General features: G+C 38.3%; 2 protein-coding genes across 3 annotated transcripts in view; both read left to right on the forward strand.

The window, feature by feature from the left end:
• LOC125230163 (cationic amino acid transporter 2) overlaps window positions 1–22,062 on the forward strand; it is a 48,087-nt gene that overhangs the window by 10,483 nt on the left and 15,542 nt on the right. The window contains exons 3-5 of the mRNA XM_048135217.1: window positions 18,367–18,495; window positions 19,714–19,869; window positions 21,705–21,809. Of these exons, the coding sequence (XP_047991174.1) occupies window positions 18,367–18,495; window positions 19,714–19,869; window positions 21,705–21,809 (390 nt within the window). The remainder of the gene's footprint in view (window positions 1–18,366; window positions 18,496–19,713; window positions 19,870–21,704; window positions 21,810–22,062) is intronic.
• Window positions 268–10,990, forward strand: LOC125230164. Of its 2 annotated transcripts, XR_007177499.1 has the most exons (4): window positions 268–1,488; window positions 6,846–6,980; window positions 7,139–7,229; window positions 10,899–10,990. XR_007177499.1 is itself a non-coding variant. In XM_048135218.1 (2 exons), the coding sequence occupies exons 1-2, from the start codon at window positions 1,207–1,209 to the stop codon at window positions 10,923–10,925; spliced, it is 309 nt and encodes a 102-aa protein (XP_047991175.1). In that variant the 5' UTR covers window positions 270–1,206; the 3' UTR covers window positions 10,926–10,990. The 2 variants fall into 2 exon arrangements, 1 of the variants encoding a protein (XP_047991175.1); XM_048135218.1 differs by lacking the exons at window positions 6,846–6,980; window positions 7,139–7,229 and having other exon boundaries at window positions 270–1,488.

Consider the following 22,062-nt stretch of genomic DNA (forward strand, 5'->3'; position numbering starts at 1 on the left):
CAGGCAATGTACCGGATAAAATTTTTGTAACATTTATTTTTGATGGAGTATTTTTTATGTTTTGAGTATTTTAAAAGAACGGAATCTATCTTTGAAATAAATAACATATGACATTTTTATCACCTCGTATCTCCATTTTCACTGTTACTTGAAGTAAAATGTTTTTTTGCTAATAGACGGTCGTCGTCGTGCCAGCTACACCAAAAAATATTAAAAAAAAATATTGCTTAAAAATATGTTAGTTGATTAATCTCTTTGACTCAAAACTTCGCGATACGTCCGAGACTTTCTAACAAAAAGATAAAATATTCACAAATAACACCTATTTGTAGAAATCCTAAGCACGGCAAACGATTAAATTCCCTTTTTTGGGTCAAACTTGTAATACTGGCAATACTTTTGGTACACACTTTTGGTCTGCATTTTGCTAACGTGTCACGACTCTAGTATTGATTCTACTTTGATTTTACTCTTGTGTCAAAGTGACAGAATGAGATTGCAATTCGAATCATCATATCATTACAAAGATATGAATTGCGTAATTTTACACGAATTTAATCTCTCATGGCCTGACAATACGAACCAAGGCATGCGTTCTCCTGAATGGCACAGTATATAGACTTTTTTGTCGATGGGTATGGCCGCCATGTTTGGTTTATGACACTTAGACGGGGATTTTGTCGTACCAAAGAGTAAATTGCAAGTTTTTTTCGGCACAACTTGGTTCCTCTACTCGTCGCAAGATGGCGTTGGCATTATTAAAATAAACAAGAATGACGTGCATTTGCGTCGGTGTAGACCCATCATGAAAACGTAGATATGATAATTTTATATTTAAAAAAAAGCTAACGTGACATAAATTTGACAAATGTCTAAAAGAAATATAGTATCTTCTGTGTAATATCTTCTTCCGTGCACGTGTGATTTATTGTTTAGTCAATTTAAATATCACTCTAAGTAAGAACTGTTAGACAAAACACTCGTAGCATAATTGTATATTTCAATATATCACAGCCATACATTTTTATATTCTTTCAGGTGATTCAGCTTACCCACAGAGGCAAACACTACTGATGGATGCACTGACTTTTGGATGCACCTGTAGGATCTCCAGAAGCTCGTTATACCGCTTTACAAGTTCGAGCCCGCAACTGTATAGAGCGGTGTTTTGGGCGACTAAAAATCAGTTGGTAGTGTTTGTCGTCAATGGAGAAACTGCACTACAAGCCAGCAGCGGCAGCTAAGATCGTTAAAACGTGTTGTGTGCTTGACAATATAGCTAACAAAGCGAATTGTGAACTGCCTCCGCTGAACCGACACGAAGAACAGGAGCAGCAGCAGGAGCAGAGATTAGCGGCGGAGTTTGACGCCCGTCAGCAGAATGCTGATATTTATTTGGCAATGGCTCCTGACAGGTGTTGGCTAAACAAAGAGCTGCAGCTGGGTCGCGCTGCTCGTCAAGCGCTTGTCCGGCAGTTAGCAAATTATGTAAGTAGTTATGGTAGGTCTATTTCAGTTTATAGTTAAGGTGAGCCAAAAAAGCTATATTTTAAGATCACATCTTAACCATTAGTATAATTATCATTAATTTCATTACAGAACCCATTTTTTCCTAACTTTTGTGTCGTCATGGGAGTGTCGTAAATTAGGTTTCGGGGCTGCTGATTTCAAAATCAATGTTCAATTTGGAATCTGACATTTGACACAAATTCGTCATGGGTATTGCTATATTATATTATTATAATCAAGAACCATTTAATACTGGACTGACATAGCCCATACAAAAAAGCGTACCCCTAAAAAAAAAGCTCAATTTTTAGTTCAAAACTAGATGGCATTGTTTTGCAACCCGGGAGTTGAAAAAAACATAATTTCACCTATATTTTTACTTGTTTTTAGGGTTCCGTAGTCAACTAGGAACCCTTATAGTTTCGCCATGTCTTTCTGTCCGTCCGTCCGTCCGTCCGCGGATAATCTTAGTAACCGTTAGCACTAGAAAGCTGAAATTTGGTACCAATATGTATATCAATCACGCCAGCAAAGTGCAAAAATAAAAATTGGAAAAAAATATTTTATTAGTTTGCCCCCCCTACATGTAAAGTGGGGTTTGATATTTTTTTTCATTCCAACCCTAACGTGTGATATATTGTTGGGCAGGGTTTACTAAGATCATTTTTTGATAATGTTAATATTTTCGGAAATAATCGCTCCTAAAGGAAAAAAATGTGCGTCCCCTCTAACTTTTGAACCATAAGTTTAAAAAATATGAAAAAAATCACAAAAGTAGAACTTTATAAGGACTTTCTAGGAAAATTATTTTGAACTTGATAGGTTCAGTAGTTTTTGAGAAAAATACGGAAAACTACGGAACCCTACACTGAGCGTGGCCCGACACGCTCTTGGCCGGTTTTTCCATTTAAATCCTTCCGACATCCGATATCGGATCGGATAAAAACGGACTAAGACAATAGATACTGTATCCCATCAAAAACAAAACTTGTAAAAACACCAAGTCTTCGCAACTCAGTTTGTTCGCGCCCTTTTCATTCATTATCATTCATATCGTCCATCCCGTTCGCTCTTCCTTATGATAGGTTCAACCTCATTTTTATTTGTCGTGTCACCCGCCTTTTTGCCGACCTTCTTAAAAAATATAAGAAAATACGTCAATCTGCTAAACTAAAAGACATTCGATGTCAATGTGAAAAAATATCCGCAACGACGAATAAAGTTATAATTATTAATTAAATAAATAACGATTCGCGAGTGTACACAAGAAAGAGTGAACCAAGTAAATATTCGAAAGAGTGGCCGCCCGCTGAACTGTCGAGAAAACAACAGCAGTAAGTTCGGCACGCATCAATTACCATAATTTTATTTTTCCGTTTTATTTTATTTTATATTACAATAGTTCGTCAGGAACTACGTAATCGCTGGTCCTTCAACACAGTTCTTCTGGCGTAAAAAAGAGTTGAGATCCCTGTAATACCAAGTCGGTTAATTTATTCAGTCCCTAATACTTAAAGGACCTTCTGCCATAAATTATTACGTAGTTTACTAATAGCTATACTTTCGTATTTTGCATTTCTCATGATGCGTCGAATAGCATTCAAATGTATAAGATGAAAACTCGACTCGACGCCGCTCGATTCCGCATATGTGGCTTTATGGAAAAAGTCAACTAGGAACCCTTATAGTTTCGCCATGTCTGTCTGTCCGTCCGTCCGTCCGTCCGTCCGTCCGTCCGTCCGTCCGCGGATAATCTCAGTAACCGTTAGCACTAGAAAGCTGAAATTTGGTACCAATATGTATATCAATCACGCCAACAAAGTGCAAAAATAAAAAATGGAAAAAAATGTTTTATTAGGGTACCCCCCCTACATGTAAAGTGGGGGCTGATATTTTTTTTTCATTCCAACCCCAACGTGTGATATATTGTTGGATAGGTATTAAAAAATGAATAAGGGTTTACTAAGATCGCTTTTTGATAATATTAATATTTTCGTAAATAATCGCTCCTAAAGGAAAAAAATGTGCGTCCCCCCCCTCTAACTTTTGAACCATATGTTTAAAAAATATGAAAAAAATGACAAAAGTAGAACTTTATAAATACTTTCTAGGAAAATTGTTTTGAACTTGATAGGTTCAGTAGTTTTTGAGAAAAATACAGAAAACTACGGAACCCTACACTGAGCGTGGCCCGACACGCTCTTGGCCGGTTTTTTTTAACACGTTCACTGCGAAACAGGTCATTCTGACCCTGTTCTGGACTTCCCCCTGGTGCGGCGACAGAAATGCGCAACTTTACCCTGGTGCGAAGCCCATATCATTGTTATATTTTATTATTTTTATATAGTCAAGTATACGTTTATATTTATCATTTTACACTCTATTTGACAGCATATAAATTAATAAACAGGTCACATATGTCCTGTTCGCACCAGTCTTAGACTTTTGTTATTCAGTGCGGAACAGGGCCTTTAATTACCTGTTACGCACGACCTTGTATAGCACTAGAGCAAAGTGCAAAATGCATTAGTGTTGTTACCATATTATCAATCCACACGTTATTTTGTGGTGAAAAAATGTGTTTCGATTGTTTTAAATGAAATTCGTTAAATACAATATAACGCTTTTATACGCAAAACGCTTACAATTTTGCTAAATATTATTACGTAAAAATATATTGTAAAAAGTTCAAATTGCTTGATGCAAAATATTTACTAAAATTTCTAAAAATCGTTTTTTAAATAATGTTAAGAGCAAAGTTAAAAGTTTTGGTTGTATATAAAAATCTGGTTACATTAAAGGTAAAGAAAGTAAGAATTGGATCGATATATTAGTTCGTTTATTTTCCTCATCACTACTAAATCATCGACATTTTTACCTGTGCCCGTTCTGGCTGTGCGGCACAAGTCAATTTTGACCTGTTAATTAATTCGTCTATAAAATCTAAACGAACAGTCATCAACTTCGGCGAAGACAGTATTGTGTAGATTAGTTATTAGACTAAATATTGTTTCAATAAAATTTAATAAATGTGTATCTGGTAAAGGTATTTTAGGTAAAATATGAAACCCTCCTTACAAGCTGTAATTGACTTGTACCGCACAGAGAGAAAGCTCAATACAGGACTCTCATGGGTTGTAACGCACTGAGAGCGAGTTCACAAAATCCGGCTCCGCAGTGAACGTGTTAAATAACGACATTTTTATTCAAATGACACTCTTAGTGACATCTAGCGACATAGATTGACGGCTGCCAGCTGGGGTACGGTATTTAGTATGGACTCTGCTGGTCCTGTATTAAATGGTTCTTGGTATAATGTAAAATACCCCATAATGGACGGTGATACCATTATGGACAAATCCTTAAAAATAATAATTTGAAATTAGTTCCTAAAAATTGACGGCATTGTACCATAAACAAGAGTAATAGAGCTGCTTAATTTTGACGTTTCATTTAATTCGGTTATTTCTGAAGGATTTGGCGGCTAGATAAAAGTCATCAGTTTACTGAAAAAAAATATTAGTAAAAATTCTCATTAAATAAGGTTGCTAAGAGAGTAGAGTTCGTGTATAAATTAATAAAAAAAATAATACTCGGTGTAAACTTGAATGAGTTTTACTTACTGTATTAACCATGAGATAAGGTATAAAACATACTAGTTTGTTACTCCAAAGATATAAAGAAATTGTGTTATTTTGCGAGTGTCCATAACTGGACCCGGAAAACTGCGTACCTCCGTTCCGTGGACAAGGAACAATTTACAAAAACCAAAATTTACAAGAAACAATCCTATGTTAAAATAACCCAAACTAATTTTATTTGGGGTATATAAAATTGTCTCATTGAGTATTAGTTTGCTTTAAATGTAAATTTTTAAACTTATTTCACCGTTCATAATGGGGGATCCATTACTGGAGAACTGCCGTCCATGATTGGAGAAAAAGCACCTTGCTTTAATTTGTTAATTATGAAGAAACCAATAGGAGTATCTATTCTGCAATGCGCTGGAAATGTAAAAGAAAGATAAGACATTCAAGTTTTAACACGTTTAGCGGTAGAATTTTTACATGTTTCAGTGAAATATCGAAAATAGGCAAAATTTCATCTTAAACTGTCCATGATTGGGCCCGTTACCTTATAGTCGTTGGATAAGTTCGGTTCGGTACAAAACTTTTTTCTCTACACTTAAATAGGTTTGTAAAAAAGTTTTCGAATAAAAGTGACGTTATTCTAAAACAAATTTAAAAAAACCGGTCAAGTGCGAGTCGGAATCGCCCACCGAGGGTTCCGTACAAACTTTCAAACTCCCCAGTTAAAATAATCTCACGTTTTCACATACCTCTAACGACTTGACTAGAAGACAAAAGTATAGGTACTAATGAGCATTATTGTGTATAGCGCCATCTCTCGGTGAATTCGCTAACTAATTTGCGCGACCATATTAGTATGTTGGTTTTTCAGGGATTATTCTTTATAATGTTAACCGATTTAAACAATTTTTACTTTATTGGAAAGAATTTGTTTTACGTAACATCTCGTATTAATTTGAAGTACTATATACATCCGCAAAGGTGGGTAAATTAAAAGTAAAAATCTGAAAAGTTTTTTGTGAATTAAAAAAAGGTTTTCAAGATACAAACACGATTATATTTTTCCTGTAATATTTAGCATAAAATAAATGTTTCCTAAAATTTTCATAATTTTTCGTTGGTAAACTTCGGAGATAAGGGGGGGGAACGGTATTTTTTTTTACATTTTCCTTCAAAATTCTTTTTTTTTTCCACAACAAAAATTTAAAAAAAAATAGTTTATTTACGTTCAATTTGAGCTCTTTCTAACGATACCCCACTTTACCTAGTAACTTGAAATTTACAGTTTGCCCCCTTTTCATTTTGGCCATGTTCTACAATTAAAATTAATAAATTAAAAAAAATTATATGTTCTATTTGTAGAGGTTCACAATGTTCACAACTATTCCTAATTTCAAGTTGATAGCATTAGTAGTTCTCGAGATATTTAGGAATGTGACAGACGGACAGACAGACGGACAGAGTCGCACCATAAGGGTTCCTGTTGTACCTTTTTGGTACGGAACCCTAAAAATGATATTGCGCTACCTCTTTCTTAGTTTGCCCCTTCTATTCGGGCCCCGTAACGCCTAGGGTTCTGTTGCCTACGTATTGACTTATTGAGGTGGCGTTCTTTTGTGACATGTCGAAACCTGCGCTGTTCTGATGTTGGAATCCTTGAAGAGTTGAGGGGTTTTTTAGCAACTCAAGCATTTTCTCTTGTAAATTAACACTAATTAACTTGTAAATTTATTTTTTATGTTACAGTGATTCTTCATCGGACCAAGGCCGATTTGTCCAGGACCAATTTTTGGATCTCCTGGGCTTCCTGGAACAAGGACTAGTGATTGTTTCGAGGAGCTGTCATGGTGTTGGCTCTTGATATTTTATCGTGAAACGCAGGTATCCTTTCAATTGCTAGTTTTTCAATTCCACATTCGACGTTCAAATACAACTTTGCCCCCTTGTATAACAAATAACTATTACTGCCAAGTGTCAAGCCCTTTGCACACGCCAATGGTTAGAAACTTCTGATTTATTCGTGATCATTATTATTGCAGATTTAATGATGAAGGCGCGTCGGAACCCAAACGTCAAGAATCGCCGACGTTCACAGAAGCAGCTACAATGAGTGGAGAATCTGAGAGCCAGGTAATAAGTTTAACAAAATTGAAAATATCTGTGTATCTACAATGCCAACAATAGAGGAAAAACGACTTAACCCTTTAATGCACAGCGATGTATATATGCATCATCTATTTTTGACTGTAATGACAGCATGTCAAAATACAAATTTGAATTAATCTTTGTCAAGGTCATGCATTTAAGGGTTAAATTTATAAAAATAAAAGCTTGAATTCATAAAAAAATACTGAACTGATTAGTTGAAAAGAGTTATGTCCCTTTTTTAACAGACTTTTTTTATCGAAAATAAAGGAGGTTATATAATTATTAGGGTTCATGTTTTTATTTAACTTTACCGCCGCTCCAAATCTCAAGGAAGGGGGTTCTCAATTCGTCTGTATTTTTTTTGGTTTTAGGGTTCCGTACCAAAAAGGTACAAAAGGAACCTTTATGGTCCCACTCTGTCCGTATGTCTGTCTGTCTGTCATATTTCTAAATATCTCGAGAACTAGGTAATTTTGCTATCGATTTGAAATTTGGAACAGGTATGAACATTTTTAACTTCTAATGGCAAACTGTAAATCATGTCAAGCTACTACGTCAAGTGGGGTATCGTATGAAAAAGCTCAAATTGTACATATCAAAACTATTTTTAACCGCCGCCTCAAATCTGTCAAGGAAGGAAGGTTCTAGGGATGGTCAGAGGGCGCTGCGAGTCCTTGTATAGATTACTCATATGAGAGATAATTTCGACCTCAGCATCTGTGACCTGGGTGGCCGAGCGGAAATAGGCATCTGCCGCGATTGCAGGGTACGTTGGTTCGATTCCAGCCTCAGGCACTGGAGGCCTTGGTCACTTTTTCTTTCATATGTGTAATTTATTTCGTTTTTAAAAACTAATCAGATTCAATTCAATTTAACCACCCTTGCGGATTTTATCGAACAGATCGAACTACAAATGAATACGAGATTATATGTAAAAAAAATCTCTTCTAAATTAAGATTAAACTATGCAAATGAGTTAACATTAAGAAATAATTATCCCTGAAAAACTAACATACTAAACAGGTCGCGCAAATTAGTTAGCGAATTCACCGATACCTATAGGTAATTATAGTCAAATCTTTAAAGTTATAGGTACATATATGAGATACATGAGATTATTTTAACTTTTGTAAGTTTGTACGGATACTACTCAGTGGGCCAGTCCGACTCGCACTTGACCGGTTTCTTTATGTTTGTCGATTTCTCCGTTGTTACAGGACCGATTTCATTTTTTTTTTTATTGAATGTATATATGTATACAGATTTGAGATTAGTCCTATTTTTATCAAAACCCAGTTCTGATGATGGGATCCTGGAGAAATCAAGGCAACTCCTCGAATCTTGAAGGCATACATGTGGTGATTTTTGTGTTTTTATAAGAACAGCATGCATATACGTACGGAACAGTGACATTTGGTGCAGTGGAACTGCTGATGATGGTCAGAACGGAACTCCTCAAGTCTGAAAGGCACACTCATAGTGACTTAGGTATTTTTATAAGAACAGCATGCATTTATGTTCAGAACAGTGGAACTCAGTGCAATGGAACTGATGATGATGGAAATGGATCAGAATGGAACTCCTCAAATCTGCACGGCACACTTACAATGAATTTGGTATTTATATGAGAATAGCTTTAATTTAAGTACATTCATAACAGTGACATTTGGTGCAGTGGAACTGCTGATGATGGTCATAAAGGAACTCCTCAAATCTGGACGACACACTTATAGTGACTTAATTTAGTATTATTATAAGAACAGTATGCATTTACGTTCAGAACAGTGGTCGCGTTAGAGCTCGCGGGTTCGAACCCCGGATCGCACTAATGAGGTTTTTGGAATTTATGTGCGAAATGTCATTTGATATTTGCCAGTAGCTTTTCGCTGAAGGACAGCATCGTGAGGAAACCGGGTAATCCTAATAAAGCCCTAATTACCCATCGGGTTGGAAGGTCAGATGAAAGTCGCTTTCGTTAAACTAGTGCCTACGCCAAATCTTGGGATTGATTGTCAAAGCAGACCCCAGGCTCCCAAAGACCATAACTTTAATTTATTCAGGTATACATATATTGGTTTTTGTGTTATTATAAGAACAGCATGCGTTTACGTACGGTCGACTACAAAGAGATGTATACACTTTTTCAGCTTCTTGCATCGTAATAAGATGAGAAATGGATACATCTCTTTGTAGTCGACCGTACCGAACAGTGACATTTAGTGCAGTGGAACTGCTGATGATGATCAGAACGGAACTACTCAAATTTGAACGAGACACTTATTATGACTTTGGTTTTAGGATTCCGTACCTCAAAAAGGAAAAACGGAACCCTCATAGGATCACTCGTGCGCCTGTCTGTCCGTCTGTCACAGCCTATTTTCTCCAAAATTACTTGAGTTTGGGGTTGGTGCAGTGGAACTGCTTATGATGATCAGAACGAAACTTCTCAAAGACGACACAAAAGGATCTTTGTTTGCTAAGCATATTGAGTTTTTAACTCAAATTTTGTCAAACTCGATTCCTTATAGGTAGTCGGATATCGGATTCATGACGAATTGAGGGAACTCCTTAAACCTTAACGGTAGGTATACGTTATTGATGTATTCATTTGTATTTCCATCAAATAACCAGACATTGAAAGCAGTTTTAAAAAATACACATTTCTACACAACATGGAACTTGACTGTACTTAAAATAAATTATTTAATACCATGCACGAAATAAAGCATCAGATAAATATAAGGAAAACATGGATAGAAGTTATTTTTAAATACAAATTCTATTTAATTCGTCAGGTAGAAATATATAAAGTAAATGAGTTGAACGTGACGTCACTCAATTCGATTTCATATTAGCAAAACGTTAAAATTCGTTTTGACAGTTCTTAAAGGGAAGCCGATTTGACTAGGAGGCAAGTAGCCTATTCAACATTCGTAAGTACCTTTCACCAGAACTCCAAAAGCGGCGGTTTTTTAGGGTTCCGTACCAAAAAGGTACAAAAGGAACCTTTATGGTGCCGTTCCGTCCGTCTTGTGTGTCCGTCCGTCTGTCACATAACTTAATATCTCGAGAACTACTTATATTACGGCTTTTTAACCGGAGCTACAGTCCGGTCTGGGAGAAAGCGAAAGCGCAACTTGGCATGTATTAAGTGCAAAATAGCAATAGAGTGCGATGAAAAAACATTTTCCCCCTCACTAGCTCGGAAACACGTATTTTGTCCTTTAATACCAGCTGGTAAAAACGCATTTTATCCACTAGTGGGTAAAGTAATTTGACCTTGAATAAAGTCAAATTAACTGCTTTAAAATTGATAAATGTAGGTGAATCTAGTAATAAAGATGATTTACCACCTGTGGAACTACTGGAAGCAGTGATAAACGCATTTTTTGCGTTGTAGTTTCCTCGCTATAGTGAGGGGAAAAGTTTTGTGTTACACTCGGGTGCAAATGTATTTTACTTCTCGTGTTTTAAAACACGCAAGTTTGGAGTTCTATTCTCGAACCACTCACTTCGCTCGTGGTTCAACTATAGAATCCTTTCACTTGCTCATTTTTCAATTCCACACTCGGCGTTAAAATACAACTTTGCCCCCTAGCATAACAAATAACTGTTAATTAATGTTCATTGACTATATCACCATTATTACAGGAATGCGGAGCACCTTGCTACTACTAAAATGGAGAACCCGGACCTGTTAGCGACATGGAACTGACCAGGACCGTCGTGGGCTCCTCATGTGCCACCCCGGATACCTTTTCTGATTGTGGTGTTTACAGTACAGTAGTGTACATATTCATGAAAAAAAAATTGTAGGTACTTTTTTTACATTTTTAAAAAACGCACTCTGCATGGTTTTGGAGTTTCGACTTCGTGCTAGATAAAAACCCCCAGGCAAGAGCAAACAATTTTTTTTCCTAGCCTATATTTGTGACCCACTGCAAAGGCCTCTCTTTTCTTCCGCCACCCATCACGTTTTGCCGCCTGCTTCGGCTAGCCGCAGCAAAATACGTCGAGGTCATCTCGCCTCGTTTTTTTTGGTCTACCTCTGCCCCGACTAGTCGGGTGGTGTCCAGTTAGCAAACTATACACCCTGTTTCTATTTTAAATTATATGTGTTGTATTCTTTTCTTGTACAATAAAGTGTTTACTTACTTACTTTTTTGAATTCCGTTAACTTTAAGGGAAGGTTCTTTAGATTAAATACGATTAATTTCTCAAAAAAGCTAGCGTCTTGACTGTTACGTTTACCGAGTTTGAAAAAATAATAGTTATTTGTTTTACAAGGGGGCAAAGTAGTTGTTTAACTGGACGTGCCAATATTGATACCTGAGCAAGGGAAAGATTTCAATATTGAACCGCGAGCGTAGCGAGTGGTTCAAAAAGTGGAATCTTGAGCGTTGCGAGGGTATCGAGGCACGAAGGTAAAAGGAAATTTGCCACCGACTATATATATAGAGCAGCGAAGTGGTCCAATGATAGCAACCTTCCCCTAATAACTCTTTCATTAGATTTTTATAATATTAGGTAAAAGACATGGAGACAGCCAATTTTTGGCTTCACTTTTTAACGTGCTAATTCTATAGAGCCAGGTTTCTGGGCTCTCTGGTGATTCTGTGTTTTAAACACATCTTTAGAATAAAAGCTTTACCTTATGTCAAAAAAGTATTTTATTTGAATAAAGGTATTTTGAAGATACCTATTTTGCATTTTGTATTTCAAATACCTTTTTCTAAAACTATTTTGTATTTTTATTTGAAATAGGTAAAAAACCAAAGTATTTGCATTTTGTATTTAAATACATTGCTGGAGAGCATCACTTTGTTTTTCTGTCAATGAAAAGAAGAATATAGTAACTATGTATGAAGTCCATGTAGAGGCACTGCGTTTCAATATTAAGTATCAGTGTGAGATAAGATTTTTCAAAATAATAGTCACGATATTTGTTTAATTTGATAGTCACGTGTATTTAAATTGTAGTAAGTATCTACATTAGTTCAGAGTTTATTGCTGGGTGTGGCCATACTGTAGATAGAGCTCTTTCTTGTACTGTGCCCTTAGGTTCCCCCTTTGTAATAATTGCAGTGGTTCTTCAAATCATACATGCGGTAAATAATGCGGTCGTGGCACGGAATATCTACTAGCTGAAGAAGAGTTACTATCAAAGTAAAATGTGTAATCACAGTGCCTATACTGCTATCTCTCGACACAGGCTTAAAACTTTTGAACCACAGTTTTGAAAATTTGACCCATATTCTTAGCTTGATATGAGTTAAAGTGTAAAATACTAATATTGGCGCCATCTAGCCGAGCACCCCCAAAGGTGTAAAGCCATCTAAGCCACCGTACCTTTTTCTTTATAGTTCTGAGTTTGGCCGTTTTCTTCCTATCTGTCTATACGGAGTTATATAATTGTCTTCCCCTGTTGTAAATAGCAATAGTAACAATAGTTGTGGAGTATACAGATGTATGCGACTAAATAAATGTACAAATGTGTTCTGTGACACAAACATTTAAGACATCAAATAAAGTTTAACGAAGCTTGTTCAGTTGTTTTATTGGGCATATTCTATTATATTTACGATCGAATGCAAAAGTATCTCCAAATGTGGTGTTACCATAGGTACAATATTTGGATCCGGTCACCTACGGCCACTTCCCCGAACGACCACCATGCAAATTCCTATATGGGCCATTTCTTAGTTCGGCCGTTTCCTTGTCCGACCATTTCCCCAATAGACCACTGTTAGAATTCTTTCTACGTCCAGTTCTCCGAACGGCCACTGAAAATTCTTTGTTGGCCCCATTCCCCGAACGACCACCATGCAAATTCCTATATGGGCCATTTCTTGGTTCGGCCGTTTCCGTGTTCGACCATTTCCCCGATAGACCACTGTTGGAATTCTTTCTACGTCCAGTTCTCCGAACGGCCGATAATAACTTTACTTTATTTCACCAAAGTATTATAAAAGCTGTGTAGAATATAAAATTTGCTAGCCCATAGGACCATGCGGATCACTCCAGACTACTTTAATAGTCTAGTATTACCCACTCAAACTTTATTTCAAATAATGTATGCCGGTCTTGTCCTCACTGACCTAAATCTAAACATCCAAATTACAAACAAATCAATTATTTTTGTAGTCGGTACCAGCCCTGTTCCTCGCATTGCTATTGCCTGTTTACCCCACCCAACCATACGCAGATCTCTATATAATATATAGAGATCTGCTACGATACGAGATCTCTATATAATGCTGCCACTATATCCGTCGTAATCCAGAATGGACAGACTGAGCCAATCCTTCTGCGCCGTGGGGTGAGACAAGGGGATGTTCTATCCCCAAAGTTGTTCTCTGCCGCGTTGGAGGATATGTTCAGAATGCTAGACTGGGCGAGACGTGGCATAAATGTGAATGGCGAGTACATCTCACATTTGCGATTTGCTGATGATATCGTCATCCTGGCTAAAACCCGGCAAGATTTACAGGAAATGGTGCAAAGTCTAGCCGGGTCTTCGCAGCGTATCGGTCTTAGGATGAACTTAGATAAAACCAAGGTTATGTTTAACGAGTACGCTGATCCGGGACCGATCGCAGTTGATGGAATCTCGCTCGAGGTTGTTCTAGAGTATGTCTACCTAGGGCAAACTCTCCAACTAGGTAAGAACAGCTTCGAGAGAGAAGCCAACAGAAGAATTCGGCTGGGCTGGGCAGCATTCCATAAGCTTCGCGGAGTCTTCTCGTCACCCATCCCACAATGTCTCAAGTCGAAGGTCTTCGACCAGTGTGTCCTACCTGTAATGACCTACGGTGCCGAGACGTGGGCACTCACGGCTGGATTGGTCCACCAATTCAAAGTCGCTCAACGAGCTATGGAGAGGGCTATGCTCGGGGTATCTCTGAGGGATCACATCAGAAATGATGTGATCCGTCACAGAACCAAAGTTACCGACATAGCTCACCGGATTAGCAAATTGAAGTGGCAGTGGGCTGGTCACGTTAGTCGCAGGACAGACGGTCGGTGGAGCCGAAAGGTTCTTGAGTGGAGACCGCGACTCGGTAAACGTGGTGCAGGACGCCCTGTGACAAGATGGAGTGACGACATCCGCAAGTTGGCTGGTGTTGGCTGGATGAGATTAGCTGAAGATCGGGAGCAGTGGCGTGCATTAGAAGAGGCCTATGTCCAGCAGTGGACGAGGATAGGCTGATAATGATGATGAAAAAATGATGAACCATACGCAGGCGGGCCCAGACTCCAATAGTTATTAGTTTTACAAGGGGGCAAACGCACGTGCCAATATTGATACCCGAGCAAGCGAAAGATTCCAATATTGAACCGCAAGCGTAGCGAGTGGTTCAAAAAGTGGAATCTTGAGTGTTGCGAGGGTTTCAAGGCACGAAGGTTAAACAAACTTTGCCACCGAGTGAAACAAAAAATTTTTCACCACACCAACACGAACATAATACTAACTATAAAACATCAAATTAAATCAAATCCATCAAATTTATTCAATATTTATGATTCAAAATCATCATTTATAGGTAAATTCTAACAGCCAGCTTAAGACATCAAGTTAAAATTTGTATGAAATTACTTTGCACTCTTGTGGATAAAATGCGGTTTTATTTTTTTATGATAAAGAGTTTTTAGTGGTGGTGGTCATTAAAAAACCTAATGTGAATGCGTTTACGAGGAAGGTTGTCAGATACAAAAATTCCTATTAGAGAAAGTGGGCATAAGAGGAACAGGCCGTTTGAGGAAGTGGCCATCAGAGGAAAAGTCCATGAGAGGAAGTGGCCATAAGAGTAACAGGCCATTTGAGGAAGTAGCCATCATAGGAAAAGGTCACGAGAGGAAGTGGCCATAAGAGGAACAGGCCGTTAAAGGAATTGGCCATAAGAAGAAGTGGCCTTTAGATAAATGTGGCCCTTCGGGGAACGTTGTCACTAGGTGACCCTTAAAGGAAGTGGCCTATTGGGGAAGTGGCCGTTCACAAAACTTGGCCTAAAAATGAAAGTGGCCCTAAGTGACCGGATCCCAATATTTTGTGTTGTAGAATTAATTTGCCAGTATAAAATACTAACGCAACAAAGAGTTTGCACATTTTTGTCAATATTTTTGTAGGTAAGTGCGTACTATACTTTGTCAAACAAGTGTGTCAGTAAACAAGAACAAAGAAAACTATATGCATCCTTTTCTTTAGGGTGCTATAAAAATACAACTGTATTTGTATATCGGCAGCAATATTGTGGGCATGGCAATCACATTGAATTTTAAGCGTAGCGAGGGATTTCGATAATAGTAGGTATTGAAATGTTAACGCCCAAGATGTAAATTATTAATTATGTGACTGACATTTAAAGGTATGCAAACTCGTTGCGTTAATATTCTGTACTGACAACAAAGTTCTCGAACAGAAAATTGTCAGTTTGCTCCCTCGTAGAAAAAAAACAAAGTCCCTTTTTGTGTGGGTGAGGTAAAAAACTAATTTCCGCCTTATACAAATCATTATTATTATCATAATACAAATCATTTATTCTTGATAAATATAAACAATACAAACACATATTTAATAGTTGTGTTTGTATGTCATTGAAATGAAAACATTGGCACAAAAAAGATAGGAATTTCAATTGCAGTTTAATGGATTTAACATGTTCAAGCTATTTTGTCAATGTGAATGAGGAGACACACTGACATGTTATCCCGCCGGGCACTGACATTTTAGGCGGCGCCTGTACGTAAGTGTAATAATGGGCATGTCATTGTCGTTCATATGTGTGAGAGAGAGAAAAATATATCTTCTTCTCACTCTCACGTATTAAATTCTTTGTCTGTGCAATGGACTTATAAGGTGGCGCCATCTGTCACAAGCTTCGAGTGTGCCTCCTCATTGAATTTCAATGCAAACCCCTTGTATACTAGTGTCTGTACAGAAAGTGAGGAGTCGTGAGTCGTGGAATGTATTAGACCCCATACATTTCACGACTCTTCACTTTCCGGTCAGACTCTATGAATGGCGGCTCTGTAGGAGAAAAAAAAATTCAATTTAAGTATTTTGTAAAATGTGTGAATGTACTTACGACTTGATCCGTAAGCGTGGTTTAGAAGCAACTTGAGATTGGGTGACGTGTATATACCTCCTATAATTTGTGGCGTTTATTTCATAATGTGTGGAGCTAGCATTATGTGACGTGTAGATGTCGGTTTCACAAAAATAACGCTTGTCAATAAAGCTTCATTGCTGCTAAAATTCGTTTAATAATAGTCTTTATCGACCATCACCAGTGTAACCTCTTTTTGATAGCCGGTAAATGACATGTTTAGTTCCGCTACTCGCCACCGCATCGTGCACAGCGTTTCCATAGACAAAAAAGTCTAGCGACCAAATCCACATGTACCAAAAGCTGTCAACGGTAAAAAGGACACATGAATCATGTACCGTTTTGCTTAATGTAAAAAACTATAAGCCCTATTGTACTAAGATAAAGTTGATTTTAGATTCATATTTTTTTTCAATTAATACGTTTTGGTTGGCTCAAAACCAACTTGCGATCCGATCTCACATGCGACCATTATCCACAGTTGATTTTGAAATGATACCACTTGACAGTTAGATAACGGTTCGAATAGGGCCCCAGGTTTGTGTCGATACTCGATTCGTGGATACATTTTACATCTAATTTGTTGTGAAACATATGATAAATTAAAATTACAAATTAAAAATTAACACTACAATATTAGCGGGTATAAAACAACAGCAGCGGTTAACAAACTTAGTCTGCACGGGTAGCATGGTCGCGCGATAGACGATAAAATATCAGGCCGTCCCTATCGCACTATTAGTAAGTGCGTTAGGGACGGCCAGATGTTTTATCATTTATCGCGCGACCATACTTCATCATCATCATCATCATCAGCCTATCGCAGTCCACTGCTGGACATAGGCCTCCCCAATTTCACGCCACCGTTTCCGATCTTCGGCTGCTCGCATCCAGCTGCTGCCAGCCATCCTGCGCAAATCGTCGCTCCACCTTGCCTGAGGCCGTCCTACACTACGCTTGCCGAGACGCGGTCTCCACTCAAGAACTCGTTTACCCCAACGGTTGTCGGTTCTACGGCTAATATGGCCAGCCCACTGCCACTTCAGCTTGCTAATACGGTGGGCTATGTCGATCACTTTGGTTCTCTGCCACCATACTTGCCTGTCTGAAATGAAAATTCAAGTAAATGTTCATAAGAGTTCGTAAGAGCGTCGTATTACGCATATAAGCATTCTTAAAAAGTCACAGATTGTTATCGCTGTAGTGCGTTTTTACGAGCAAATAATTTTTAACAATGTTTGAATTGAGATTGCTGTGAATTTCCAATTAGTCATTGAACAATTGAACATATTACCTTTTTCTTAACGTTTGTTCATTGTTGTTTGATAAATATGCGTTGCATCTTTGTGAATGTTTTGCGTAAACGGCGTAAAAAGGCTTTGACGACTATGTTTGTTAAATATGACTCTGGTACTACTTTGTGCGATCCCACGTTGTGCTGGGATCATTAAAGACTGTGCATTTTCACATTATCCGATTCGATATCGGATGTAGGAAGGTTTTCAAAGGAAAAAATCAAAGATGGGGGCTCAAATGTATGGAAAATCGGTCTTACATTCGATATCGGATCGGATAATGCGAAAACGCAATACATATGTGTAAGGCTTGAGTGCACGCTCATATTGGGCGTGGACCGGCCGCGGCGGCCTTCTACCAGCGACGCAAAGACGCAATCCTCTACTGATCTGCCCAAGGCACAATATCGCTGCATTTCTTGGCAGTTTACGTTATGCTGCCAAGAAGTGCTGGAACAATCTTCCACCATTTATTTGGAAGAGCAATACAGTTTTTTTTAAATTATAAATGGACTGTCTCTTGGCCACAGATTATATAGACAAAGGCAAAGACGTGGCCGGAGTGAGCTCGCCCAGAAGATTTGAAGGTTGCCGAGTTATTTGAGCTCGGAAATATAGCCACGGGCAAGGAATTCCACTCCTTGGCACACAGTTACAGTTAGTGGGCTCAAGTTAAAATTCTCATTTAATAAATTAACGAATATTCGTCTGTTTCAGGTCTCTGTTACGCCGAATTCGGCGCTCGCGTGCCGAAGGCGGGCTCGGCGTATGTGTACAGTTATGTGTGTGTTGGCGAATTCATCGCTTTCATTATTGGCTGGAATCTTATACTGGAGTATATCATAGGTAACCACATATTTCTTTATAAACTAATTCTACGAATATTCTCAAATTTTAATAGGAGTAGCGTTTCTCAACCGACTCTTGTGTGATTTTGTGAGCAGGTATGCTATTCGCGAGGTGTACAGCTCACAGAACAAATAATACAAACAAATAATATTGTCTTCGGTTACCGCGATAGTTACTCATGAAATAAAACTGTGGAAACGGATTTTATCGCGTATAATGAATTTACAATTCATCCCGAAGTTTCGAACACTTTACAGCATTCATCACCCGAGTCACCCGTTGACTACGAGTGCTGTAAAGTGTTCGAAACGTGGCCCATTTCTCGAAGTTACAAATTACAAATGTTAGTCGCTATCGCTATCTTTTTTTTAGGGTTCCGTAGTCAACTAGGAACCCTTATAGTTTCGCCATGTCTGTCTGTCCGTCCGTCCGTCCGTCCGTCCGTCCGCGGATAATCTCAGTAACCGTTAGCACTAGAAAGCTGAAATTTGGTACCAATATGTATATCAATCACGCCGACAAAGTGCAAAAATAAAAAATGGAAAAAATGTTTTATTAGGGTACCCCCCCTACATGTAAAGTGGGGGCTGATATTATTTTTCATTCCAACCCCAACGTGTGATATATTGTTGAATAGGTATTTAAAAATGAATAAGGGTTTACTAAGATCGTTTTTTGATAATATTAATATTTTCGGAAATAATCGCTTCTAAAGGAAAAAAAGTGCGTCCCCCCCCCTCTAACTTTTGAACCATATGTTTAAAAATATGAAAAAAATCACAAAAGTAAAACTTTATAAAGACTTTCTAGGAAAATTGTTTTGAACTTGATAGGTTCAGTAGTTTTTGTGAAAAATACAGAAAACTACGGAACCCTACACTGAGCGTGGCCCGACACGCTCTTGGCCGGTTTTATTTTAATACCACCTCGGTGGCAAACAGGTATACGGCCCGCCTGATGGAAAGCGTGTCTTATGTCACCGCAACCTAAGGACGCCTGCAACTCAAGGGGTGTCACATGCGCGTTGCTGACCCATTAGAAACTTGTACACTCCTTTTTTTGAGAACCCCATACTCTCATATGACATGTCTATGTCTAATATGACAAATTAAAAAGAGACTCCCGCCTCAAGAAATGGCCCTCTTGACAAATGTATCTACAGCTGCTCATCCTTGAATATAATTTTACGATTTGTCCTAATTTCTTTTCCCCCAGGTGCTGCGTCAGTAGTAAAAGCCCTCAGCGAATACTTGGACTCACTGCTGGATAAAGCCATCTCCACCAACCTGCAAGCCATGATGCCCCTGGACTCTCCACATTTAGCCCGGTATCCGGATCTCTTTGCGTTCTCAGTCATCATGCTGTTCTCAGGTAAGTTTACCTTATATTCACTGCTGGACAAAGCCATCTCCACCAACCTGCAAGCCATAATGCCCCTGGACTCTCCACAATTAGCCCGGTATCCGGATCTCTTTGCGTTCTCAGTCATCATGCTATTCTCAGGTAAGTTTACCTTATACTCAGTGCTGGATAAAGATATCCACCAACCTGCAAGCCATGATGCCCCTGAATTCTCCACACTTAGCCCGGTACCCGGATTTCTTTGCGTTCTCAGTCATCATGCTATTCTCAGGTAAATTCATACTAGCGGTTTCGCGCGGGGAGTAAAGCATAAAACGGAGTACCTATAGAAAGTTGTACTTAAAAGGTAGACTTATACCATCGCGGACTTTTTTGCAGACAGACACAATCTCGCCATACCCAACATCAACAGTTTTAAGAACAAATTAGACAAACATAATAATATGAGATAAACCTAGGAAAAGATATTAGGATACAGGCCATATCAGTTGTTTTTTCAACTGCCTGCCTGAATTAAATAAATAATTAATAAATAAATAATAAATATATTGTTTTAATTTAGCTCAAACGGTTTGGGTTTGGGCTGCGTTTTCGCGATCGGGATTAGGTCTGACTCGATTAACAAATATCGTCATACTTCAAACAAATTATATACCTAAACCTTCCTCAAGCAAGAATCACTATATTCGGGTGCGTGAAAATCCGTTCAGTAACTTTCGAGTTTATCGCGAACACACATATTTTCACACAAAAATACACAGACAGACGCGGTAGGGGACTATGTTTTATAAGGTGCAGCGAAAATAAAAAATTGTCTGCACTCTAAGGGTACATTTCCACCAGAGATGCGCTACGGGGATGTGTCGAACCCGTTCCCACCACCAGCGCTATGCTGTGTATTGTAGAACAATGAATGTGATTGTTGGATATCAAACACATCCACGTAGCGCATCTGTAGTGGAAGGCACCCTTACGTATAAGTATATAACTGTTATATAGTCGTTTATCCAGATGTAGAATCATGAATCACTGTACTATATTGGCTGTTAACAATGATATAATTTACGAGTGTGTCAATAAAATGGCGGCTAATAGAGCTCATTGCTTCAATTGATATGAACCCGCCTGACTAACCGTTGCTGGGTCTTTGATTCGCGCAGATTTGACAGATGGTTCCTTCTAAGAATTATTTACTGCACTGTACCTACTTCACATAGCCCCGTATGCTGACGGGTTATGAATTTCACCACCCCCTTTCGTCGCGTGGGTGTCGTAGAAGTCGGCTGTGGGATATGGGTTAAATTGTGGCGTAGGCGAGAGGCTGGCAACCTGTCACTGCAATGTCACAATTTGGATTTCTTTCAACCCCTTTGCGCCAAGAGTGGCACTGAATCAGTAGTTCATGTGCTCTGCCTGTCCCTTTATGTCCTTTATGGGATACAGGCGTGATTATATGTATGTATGTATGTACTTCACATAAAAAAGTAGGAACGCGCTTCTTTCATACATTTGATCGCCATTGTTCGAGGTGTGACAGTACTAATTATTCTAATTAATCAACTTATTTAAATATATTTTAAGCGGGTTACTCACGTATTAACTCCGCTCTCGTGTAGAGGCCGGGTCGTTACTCTTGAGAAAGCTCCTCGGAAATGGAGCGAAAAATGTCGAGCGTTATATCGACTTAATACTTGAGTAACCCGCTTAAAATATTATTTTGTAAGTCTTAGTCTCACGGGAGTTTTATAATTAAATGAATAAAGTTGTTAACTGTGTGTTCAGATAATTTTGAGCACCTTTTTCCGCTCTGATGGCGACATTTTATAATGTTTGTTTGTTCGCAGTGGGTCTGGCATTTGGCGTGAAGGAGTCCACAAAGTTCAACAATTTCTGCACGGGTGTTAACCTGTGCGTCGTGTTGTTCGTCATTGTCTCTGGCGCTTTCAGAGGTAAATATGATTTGGCAATTGGTATATTGAAATTTTCTTTAAAAATAACAGATTCGAGAGTCGCACCATGACATTGGCTAATGACAGCATTAATATGAAATGTGTAAACATGAATGTTGGAAGCACAGTCTAATAATATACATTTAATGATAGGACATTCTTGCATTCCGCGTATTAACTGAATCCCACGGTAATCCCATTGTCATATTCAAATCGCTGCAAAATTAGCTTGGGGCTTGGACGTACTCTAAAA

The sequence above is a fragment of the Leguminivora glycinivorella genome, chromosome 10, assembly GCF_023078275.1.
Source record: "Leguminivora glycinivorella isolate SPB_JAAS2020 chromosome 10, LegGlyc_1.1, whole genome shotgun sequence".
In the NCBI taxonomy this organism is placed as follows: domain Eukaryota; kingdom Metazoa; phylum Arthropoda; class Insecta; order Lepidoptera; family Tortricidae; genus Leguminivora; species Leguminivora glycinivorella.